Raw genomic sequence first — 11235 nt, 5'->3', positions numbered from 1 at the left:
TTTCTGAACTTGGACACAGGATCGCCATGAACACTAAGTAAATATTGTTCTGGACACTTGAGTAGTCTAGTCTATTGCCCATCAATCATGCTATTTCCAAATGCATCTCCGTTGGACAAATTATTTCTTCGCAAGCACACTATTTCTGAAAATTTCTTGATGACAGACAAATTCCAATTTCAAGAAATTTTCCTCTCAACTCAGTCGTCCGATTTGCTTGCTCTTTCTGTTCTATTGCATGGCATGCAAACCAATCAAGTCTTGTAGAAGGTGACTTGGGTTTCAGATAAGGTTCTACCATGATATCATGGTTCATGGGTGGGTATAGGCGTATAGCTCAAGATGCTCCGAATTTTCTCTTAAAACCTTCTGCTCAATGTGATACCACAATCATTCAATTATAGCTCAAGATGCTCCGAGGAGATCGATGCAACAAATACTACTAAAGTTTCAACAAAGCTCTAATTGAATGATTGTGGTATCAACAAATACTACTAAAGTTTCAACAAAGCTCTAATTTAACTCGCAGCTACTCCCTGCTCGGTTTGCAATTCCTTTTTACTGCAGAAAACAAGTAACAGAAAAGCACACATGATAGTGTACGTTTATCATTTGGGTTAGAAGACTTTTAAAATATACCTAAATAAGTGTGTGCCGTTCATTTCCTTTATCATCCGGTGGATTAGATTGCTCTAATTATACTCTATCGCCCATCAGTATCATGGGTATTATTAAGGAGTATCATAAGGGTAGGATTAGAAATAAAAAATTATAACAAACTTGTAAATTATATGTTTAACTAGGGAAGGTCAAAATATTAGTTTATTCTTCAGGTAAGTTTTCACTTGTTCTGTTCATTTCATTTATTATGGTTTCCACACTCCGTCGGCCGGTCGATGATAGGTGACGGTGATCCGAACGATCAGTCAATGACGTAATTGCTCCAAGGGTATCAAGATAATACGATAATACCTATTCAAATAGACGATTGGATCACAACAATGATACTCTCAACCATTTAGTATCATAGTGTACTGTAAAGGTTCTTCGTTCAGTTTGCCGCTATATAAGATCAGCAGCTACCAACTCATCGGGATTTAGATACGAACTAGAACACTGGCGCACCGTTGGCCCTCATTGGGAAGGTATAGCCCTAATATATTGTAAGAAGGTATATTGTCCGGTATGTACTATAAATACAATTGAGCTTTTCGGTGAGCTATAGCCACCACTTCAGATCCTGCTCCTCTGCAATTTCTGTATCCATATTCAGGGTGTGCCATGGGGAAATATTTCCGCGATAGTATAGCTCCTCTGTCCAGGGGCAAAGACTCGTGATAAAATTAATAATGACATATCGTGAAAAATTAAGCATGTATAAGCATAACAGAGGATGAAATTAGCAATAACATAATATGACAAAACAAACTCTTTACAACAGTAGTTACCTCTTATAGTTGCACTCTACGGTTTCGGGCTCTGTCCTCTGTATAACAGTGGTCAGTCCAATAAGCCTTACGGTGAGCCTATAGCAGTAAGAAGCTCTTAAGTATAGATTAACCTGCCCTCCGACAGAAATTCATGTAAAAAATACCATATAGCGATGAAATTGATGCATGAGCTGGTGCACAGTAATTGTAAGAGAAAAGAAAAGGAGTTGACAACACAATCTCAATAGGGCTTGGTACACGAAACTCTGACAGGCACCAAATAATTTTCCGGCCGGGTTAAGATTTAAGAAGGAGAGATAAATTTAGCTGTTTGTGTAACAACAAAAGTAAATAGCGAGAGAAGGGGATCCAATGTTTAGCTGTTCGTGTACATGAAGGGATCCAATGTTTCCTTGCAATACCACAGCATCCAGTGACTTCACGTGGTAATTACCTCTACTAAAAAATAAAAGGAAAATGGTGACCTAAATTGTGTGAACTCAAATTGTGTTATTTTTTTTCTGCACAAAAAATAATAGTATTAATTTTGATCCAAGATATTGAATAGGATGCGTAGTGAAGTGACATTTGGCCCAACAATATTTGAACTTCTCCCGCAATTTCTTCAGCAAAGAAGACAGGCCTTCTAGCTGACAGTTCACTCATGGATCAAACAGGCAACTCATTTCAGGTAGCATGCTCTGCTGGGAAAACAAAATAATATTTCATTGACTTCACATTTTCCCTATAAATAAACCAAGTAATCAACTTCTTGCAAGCAAGTACACCCTTTTAGGCTCTGAAGTGCCAGCCCTCTCCATTTAAACTAAAAGGTACAGTATCAGGTATGAAATACTATCAGACTCTGCAGAACTGATCAAACTTGAGCTTGGGTTTGGAGTATTGAGAGCTCAGTATCCCTGCCGCCACAACGGCGTTGGCGGCCTCTGTGAGATGCACTCCATCCCAGCTGACGAACTTTGAGCCATCGTTGCAGGCAGTCACATCCTGAGACTGGCAGCTCTTGTTGATATTGTAATTGTAAGGGGGGCCTCCATACCCACAGCATGTCATCAGCGGCTTGTCGAAGCCTGACGAACAGAAATGTTAAAGAGACTAACCAAAGCTCTGAATGATCTGATTGTGCCCAGATGGCATGTATATGATCGGAGACTTGGTATGCCTCATTTTCTCACCGTATTTTGTGTGGTTGGCAACAAGATCATACTTGATCGGGAACAGATCGGTGTAGACTATCGTCGCGTCTTTCATCTGCGTGCTCAGCTGATCGCAAAGGCTGCCCAATGCTGCATTGAACGCGACTGCAGCTCTGTTGTACGTCTTGAGGCAGCCATTTTGATCAAGGTCGCTGTCGTTTTTCCTCGGTATGGCGAGCTTCTGAGGCAAGCAACCGAGAGCCCCTGTCCCGTGTATCCAAAAGTTTCGGCTCCCGTAGCTATATAGAGTCTGAATTTCAACAAAAGAATACAGAGAGTGGTTGTTTGCCTTAGCTTATATTGTAAGTTGAACAGGTACAAGAAAGTACTGATGAAATCATCTCCTTCGTACGACACATAGAATTTAGGAAAAAATCTATAGTTCGTCCCTCAACTATCGCTACGATTTAATTTTCGTTCTTTAACTCTAATACTAGAAATTTTTCATCCTCTAATATTTAAAACTATCGAGAACTCGTCCATCGACCTGTTTCAGAGTAATTTTGCACACGTGGTGCTACTGACTTGAATCCTGCGGGACCTGACCATGCTGACTTAGACTCTCTCACATTAGGACCCACCTGTCAGCCTCTTCTTCTTCTCCCCCGTCGCCGCTCGGGTTTGCGCACCGACCAAGACCAGCCTCCTGCCTCCATCACCAAAGAAGAGGGCCAGAGCCCCTACTGCGTCGAGGCCCTGGCTGCCAACCTGGCCACATTGCCCTATTGGTCGGAGCCCACCAAGGAGGTGGCAATGGCTATCTCAACGGCTCAATCTAATCACTTGTGACGTATGTCTGAGCACGAAGGCATGGCCATGTCATGGCCACCGTGATCTGGTGGCACCGACCGGTGTGACCCCTCGCTGTGGTGCTACTATTGTCGCTGCCCGCTGGATTAGAGGGCCGGAGGCCCTTGCTACCCTGTTGCTACACGTGGAGGAAGAAGGAGGGGGAGGCAGAAGACCAGTCGTCGCTCGAGTCTGCGCCCTGGCCAAGACTGGCCGCGCGAGGCCTTGTGGCCGCGAGAGGTGGGCAGAGCCTTGCTGCTGCTATCGCCCATGGAGCTACCTGTTCGTCTACAGATACAATTCTCTGTGCTCGCGTCATTTGGCCGGCTAATGTCGTCAACATCGTAGGTTAGTTCTTCATGCCCTATCTCTCTCTCAACCCGGTCATGCCGTCGTAGCCGGTGCTCCGGTTGTGTCGTGGTGCTGTCTTTTCTTGCTCTGTGTGAGGCCCAGCCTTTGTGTCGTTGCGCTGTGGAGGTTGTAGTTGTACCGGCCATCGCACCGTGATTCCATGATCTGGCCACGGCTATCGTTGAGGTAGCCATCACCGCCTCCCTGGTGGGCTCCGACCAACAAGGCAGCGCAACCGGCTCGGTGGCTAGGGCTTCGGTGCAGTAGGGACTCTGACCTTCTTCTTCAGCGATGTAGGCGGGCTGCTAGTCTTGGATGGGGCGCAGACCCGAGCGGCGGCGGGGGAGAATAAGAAGAGACTGACAAGTGGACCCTAATGTGGGAGAGGCTAAGTCGGCATGGTCAGGCCACGCGAGATGCAAGTCGGCAGTGTCACGTGTGCAAAATCACTCTGAAACAGGTCGAGGAATGAGTTCCGGACAGTTCTAAATGTTAGGGGACGAAAGATTTCTGGTATTAGAGTTGAAGGACGAAAATTAAACCATAGCGATAATTGAGGGACGAAAAATAGACTTTTTTCTAGAATTTATGCTTTAGCAAAACATGTGTAATTAGGACTGCTGATTGTGGTTTTCAATCAGAAAATATTTGTCTAAACCATATATAGCAGAAGATAGAAATATAAAATTTTACCTCAGCAGCATCCTTGATCTCAGCAAGGATCGGTGTGAATTTTGCAAGAACTTGATCGTAAGGCAAGTAGGACAGAAGAGCGTTTACATCATTCTGTCCTATATCTATCATATATAGGGCATTTTGGAACCCTTGTGCATCAATTGGACCACTCAGACCTGCATTTAACAAATGAGACATTAAATTTACATTGAACTGTTCCGTTGAAGCCGTTAGGCGCTGTACGTACGAAGTAAAGTATTTTCATCTTTGTTCCATTTGAACTGATTGATATAAGGGAAAGGGGGTGATCAACGTTCAACAAACCTTGGTCGATGAGCTCCAAGGATCTATCTTTGAAGTACAAGAATTGCTGGACTTGTATGTGCAACGAAAATCGAACATCTCGTGGTAGTGTTGTTGCACCGGCAATGGCAAAGTTTGCACCGTTGCTGTAATTGGAACCCAATGCCTTCAGGAACGGGCTCAGATAGCTTATGTTCAATCTTTCACCTGGATGCAATTTGGTCATTCATAGACCGAACGCGCTATTAGCAAGGCTAACAACTATTTATAACATCAATTAGCGTTTATCATGAACATTTGCATGGAGAGATGATTCAGTTTCTCTTAAAAAGAAAGTGACATAAAACAATGATTATCCTTTTTCTAGGTAAGTCAGCTTTTGTAGAAAGTTATAGGTCGCCTTGTTTTGAGAGGAGGAAGATAAGCCCTCCCAAGACAAACGACATCACAATGCGATGTGCTGATTATTATAATAAATTTGGACTGTTTGCATTTTTTGGAGCAATGGCTGGGGCCCTGTTTCTGGTGGCTGAACCTGCTCAGTGCAGAGGCAGGGGAACCTTATTCCATACAGAATAAAACTTCTTCTATCTAAAAAAAACTTTGACTAATAGTTTCTATTGTAATATATTACGATATCAAACGACATCACAATGCGATGAAATTATTTTCAAGACAATTTCACCTGTACCATTCTCATACGCCAAATCTGTACATCTATAGAGATAATAAACCGTACATCTACAAAAGAATGCAGTTGACGGCATTTGCAGCCGTTGAACTGAATGCATAAACGAATACCACCTGTTCAAGGACTGCAGGCTGCCCCATTCGAAAGGAAAGCAAGCTCAAGTATTGAATGCAGACTTCAGAAAGCAGATGGGGCAAAAATTGGACAGGGGACATGTCACAGAAAGAACAGCTGGGGCAGAGGCTGCTGCGACCATGAATGTCCATCTCTGCAGAAGGACAGGGGACTAAATGAAGTCTCCAATGGAGGGAGAGACCAACTAAGGTACCAGTAGTGTGCTCCATAGTTGCTGCTGAGCTAAGTGTACTCAGGTACATGTAATTAACTTCAGCACACAAATATTATATACACCCAATCCCTGATGCTGCAGACACAAGGAAAGTGGTCTCGAAGGCACTGAATCTACTGTTTCCAGGGACCAAAATTGGTGGCTTCTAATGAATGTCATTAGCACCCCATAAAAAGCCATAAACCTATGTGGGGTTCATCTGTCGGTGACCGTAAGTTCTGAACGTGTTCGCAAGAACTATGCAGAGATTATTTTTGTTTATTTGCTTGTGCAAATACTGTACGAGACTCGTAGTTGCTCACAAGAATTACTAGGTGTTCAATCAATGTAGCAGAATACAGATTTGTTCGAGGGAGAAACATGATACACATACAGATTATTCTTGAAGAGCTAGCGCTAGTTTGGGGGGAAAGGATTGGATAGGATAGGATGGGAATGCGTGGACTCACAGAGGAAGTCGATGGTGAGGCGTCCGTCGCAGAACCGGCCGGTGGGGTGGCGGAAGAAGGCGCGGCCCTCCGGCGGCGTGAGGTGCCAGCCCATGGCCACCGCCATGCCGCCCGTGTCCGAGTTGGAGTCCCCGAAGTTGAACACCACCGGCCGCGCGCCGGCCCGGCAGCTGAACCCGCCGGCCGCCGCCGCTGTCGCTGTCGGCAGCGCGAGCGCCAGCGCTGCCACCGCGGGCAGGAAGGCGAGGCGCCGCAGCGCGCTGCCGCCCGCGCCAGCGCGCGCTGCCGACATTGAGGACGTTGGAGTCGTGGCCGCTTGACCTCTGTCCTTGGCACGTGACGTACAGCTGAGAAGAGATGGATGCGGTCTCTCTCTCTGGTATATATGGCGCGAGATGGAAAGCGCGCCATTTATGATACGGTTACCGCAAAATACAACTCCACGGCCAGTGGGAACATATCTTCCGTTGTTGCTTCTCAAATGATAATCTATTGATTATTTATAGGGTCCAGAATGATAACTAAAAGATTAAATAAATGTCTTATCAAATTATTGAATGATCTTTTTCTTATCTTTCACCTTAGGCACTTAAAACCAAGAGCAGAAACAAATCATAATAAAAATCTTCCAAAAAAACAAGACTCTCATGAATGAAATTGAACCCTAGGTTTTGTATAACATCATTCCAAGAATCATAGCTACAAAAGATAGCAACTTAAAGAAGGACCACTTAAATCCAAGAAAATGAATACCGGTAAAAAAATTCTTCAAGTTGATAGATCTAGAGGCAAAAAAAATTCAAGACCAATTTATATATGAATTTTATACCTCTACCAATAAGAGAATAACTTCGAGGTAATGAAAAATTTCAGCTCCTAAGGAAAATATATAAACACAACGAAAACTAAAACCTCACGACAAAGCAAGACAGTCAACAGAGATAAATTAGAAATAGATGAACACAAGGAGGGAAGGAGAGAGAACAAACCGATTTCTTATCTCGGGATGGGGTCTACGGTTTACCTTTGAGAGCCCGACAGATAAAGCGACAAACAAACAAACAAATATTTGTTGGATGCGCATCGGAATAGTTTGTTTTTTGCTTGTGCTTCGAGGGTGCGTGATGAAGCCAATGCTTCGAGTCACATGCATTTGCGTGCCGTGGATGTATTTAACATGTGCACCTTTGTCGTATGCATACACGTGACATGGTAGGATACTGTGAACCACAGTGCTTCAGTTTTGGGAATGCTAACGTGCATGACACCATCTGGAGAGTGAACTGAACTCGTGGTGCTGCTGGGTGCGATTGGGACAAGATCACATGAGTTTGCAAGGACAACAGAAAGCGTCAAGATAGTTACAGTGACTAGTGTGGGAATTTGTAATACCTTACTTTACACCTATATTTATTTAAAAATAGAAAATTTTGACAGCACTTTCTTTATAGGACGGTATAACTGACCACAACAGAAAGAAACCACAGGCAGACAATATATGATATAACCAACATATATAGAAATTTTCACGACGCTACCAGCATCTTACCACAACATATACAAAGCAAACGACAGACCACCAAAAACACAACTTCTAAACACCGGTTGAGTTATCGACATTGTGATGAGGTAGTGCGTGCAACTACCAAGATCCATCCCCAAAATGCACGTCAACATTCTAAACATACCTGTAAAAAATTTAACAGGGGGTGAGACGAGCTCAGCAAGTAACAGCTATGAATATAAACATATCTCACTCAATTCAAGAGTATTAGGGAATAAAACATTCTTCTCACAACGTAAAAAAAACACATGGTTTTAAAGAGAATATCTTTTCAGAAGTATTTGTCGAGAAAGTAACGACAGACTCCAACCCGGTCTCCCACAAAATATGGCATTTAACTCCCAGAGTTCTGTATTCTCCAGATATCATAAAAATGTATGAATGCCATGATGCAACTCCATTTGAGAGCTGAACGATGCCAACTTCTCATGTAACTCCATGTACCGGTACGAATCACGCACGATGGCAGTGATCGGCCTTTATCACCATATGAAGTGCATAAATGCATATGTATGCATGTGAATTGACGTCAATTCTTAATTTCCTTTTGATGACTCGTGATAAAAAAAAATACCACAACTGATTATGACGACAATGGTACAATCCAAATCAATAAGAATAGCATGGATTTAATTAATCAAATGCAACATCATCCATGATTTGAATAAATTAGAAAATGCCATATACTTCAATTTTATTTGCAAAAGAAGTAAGACATGAATATAAACATAGCACTGAATACACCCCCACGTTACTTGTCTTTTACCAAAAGCGACGAAGAAATTTCGATTAAGAACGTCCGGAAGTATTACCACCTGCACAGGTATATTATTAGCACTAAAACACATTTAAAACACATAAAATATGAAGCGTCATTCCTACGCCTGAAAATGTCGCATATACGCCTATATTTCGGAAAACCGAACAGAAAAGTGTATCACATGAAATGATACACTATCTCCAATTCAGAGTCGAATCAAAGTTCTCACTAATTATACTTTGCTCCGTTGAAAGAAATGAATGTTTCGACTCGGATGTCGTATCTTCAAATCAATAGCGATTATCGAAACGAATCGGACTATTGATCACATGAAATGATACGACAGGAATTGATTGATTTGCTCTAACCATAAGCGTCTAGGAATTACTGAAGAATCACCTTCGAAGGATTGACGACGAATCCGACAAAATTACGAAATTTCTAACTTTTCCCTTTTTCTTTCTTTTTTTTTCTCTCTTTCTTCTCTTTTTCCTTTTCTCTTTCTTTTCCTTCTCCTTTTCTTTTCTTTCTCTTTCCTGGCTTTCTTCTTTGGCCGGCTGGCTTGCTCTCTTACGGCGGCTGTGGCGACGCAACGGCGGCCGGCAACAGTGCACGGCAGCCAGCGTGCACGACGGCGCAACGGCGGCGGCCCGGCTCGACGGCGGCGACCCGGCGCGCGCAGCAGCGTAGCAGCGCACGGCGGCGAGTGGCAGCGGCGCGCAGGCGGTGGCGACGGTGGGCCGGCAGCGGAGGCGCGGCACAGAGGCGGCGGGGAGGTGGTTCGGCCGACGACGGCGGCCGGCGGTGCAACACGGTGCAGAGGGCGGCAGGAGTGCGGAGGTGGGTGGAGCACAGAGCGGCGACGCAGTGCGCAGGAGAGAGAGAGAGAGAGACGCGAGAGGGAGCGAGAAGGCTCTGGATGGATGGGTCGGGTTGACGACCGACCCATCCGTCGTTTATAAAAAAAATTTATAAAATCAACGGTTTAGATTTATTGGGCTTGTAATGGGTCATAAAGTGCCCGGAACGGACATATGAATAGCAAAATGGGTTCGTCTCGATGAGATGAACGCAACCACGGTCTCCGATCGTCCATACGAGCAACGGATCAAAAAGTCAACTTTTGGTCAAAATCTTCTCTCTTTTTTTCCTCTCAAAAATATTCAGTATTACATTCTCCCCCCCCCCCCCCCCTTAAAGGAATTCGTCCCCGAATTTTGCCGCTTCCATGGCAACTATGGAATGGAGGTAAAATATTTCAAAACTTATGACTCACGAGTCTCAAAGAGCTCAGGATACTTCTTGCGTATTTGTTCTTCAAGTTCCCAAGTTGCTTCTCGTTCTGATTGATTTGTCCAAAGGACTCTCACAAACTTGATAGTTCTCCTTCTCATGACTCGCCTGAGGAATCCAGAATACGTACTGGGTGGCACTTTACGGTCAGATCTTTCTCTATCATGATTGATTCAGCATCAATTTTATGCTCAAGGTCTCTCAAATATTTTCTTAGCATAGAAACATGGAAGACATTATGTACTCCACTCATTGAGTCAGGTAATTCAAGACGGTACGCCAAACTACCTACTCGGGCTGCTCCCTCGACCTTAGAAATGGGCCAATGTACCTCGGGTTAAGCTTTCCAGAGATACCAAAACGTACAACACCTTTGGTTGGTGACACTCTGAGAAGAACATAGTTACCAACTGAAAATTCTAGGTCTCGTCTCCGGATATCTACATAGCTCTTCTGTCGACTTTGAGCAGCCAACAGGTTCTGACGTATTTGGTGTACCTTTTCTAATGTTTGCTTAACCAAATCTGGACCAAGTAGTGATCTCTCTCCAACAGAATCCCAACACAAAGGGGAAACACACCTTCGGCCATATGGGGCCTCACAAGGAGCCATCCGAATACTAGCTTGATAGCTATTATTATAAGCAAATTCTGCTAGGGCTAGATGATCTTCCCAATTGCCTTTCCAAGATAAGACACAAGCACGAAGCATGTCCTCCAAAGTCTGAATGGTCCGCTCTGACTGACCATCCGTCTGAGGGTGGAAGGCTGTACTAAGAGAAAGTTTTGTGCCCAAGGCACTTTGCAAACTCTGCCAAAACTGAGATACAAATTTGGAATCCCGATCTGAAACGATCGATTTTGGCACACCATGCAACCTCACTATTTCCCTGATATACAAGGGAGCCAAATCATGTGCCGAACTGGTTGTCTTCATTGGGATGAAATGTGCGGATTTGGTAAGTCTATCCATGATAACCCAAATAGCATCTCTGCCTCGAGGTGAACGAGGCAACCCAACAACGAAGTCCATAGTGATATGTTCCTATTTCCATTCTGGGATTTCTAAGGATTGCATTAATCCTGCAGGTCTTTTATGCTCAGCCTTTACTTTGTGGTACACACCACAAGCTGCAACGTACTTAGCAATATCCATTTTCATCCTTTTCCACCAAAAATTTTGTTTTAGGTCTCGATACATTTTGGTTTCACTGGATGAATAGTATAAGGAGTTCGGTGAGCTTCTCTCAATATATCCATTTTCACATCTGCCTACTGTGGTACACAAAGACGTCCTCTAAAGCGTATAGCATCATGCTCATCCACACTAAACTCTTTTGACTTTCCCGCTGAAATTCTCTTTTG

At 43.8% G+C, this 11235-nt stretch overlaps 1 protein-coding gene across 1 annotated transcript; it reads right to left on the bottom strand.

Annotated features, from left to right (window-relative positions):
• Positions 1-2032: 2032 nt before the first annotated feature.
• Positions 2033-6618, bottom strand: LOC133900827 (GDSL esterase/lipase LIP-4-like). The gene is made up of 5 exons (XM_062342081.1): positions 6255-6618; positions 4787-4972; positions 4481-4638; positions 2627-2897; positions 2033-2521 (listed from the first exon to the last, which is right to left on the bottom strand). Exons 1-5 carry the CDS (start codon positions 6544-6546, stop codon positions 2289-2291), a joined length of 1140 nt encoding a protein of 379 aa, XP_062198065.1. The 5' UTR covers positions 6547-6618; the 3' UTR covers positions 2033-2288.
• Between the last annotated feature and the right edge of the window lie 4617 nt (positions 6619-11235).

Source organism: Phragmites australis, chromosome 2, assembly GCF_958298935.1.
Source record: "Phragmites australis chromosome 2, lpPhrAust1.1, whole genome shotgun sequence".
Taxonomy (NCBI): Eukaryota; Viridiplantae; Streptophyta; class Magnoliopsida; order Poales; family Poaceae; genus Phragmites; species Phragmites australis.
Note: the sequence above shows the minus strand (reverse complement) of the source record. Positions and strands in the feature narration are given on the sequence as shown.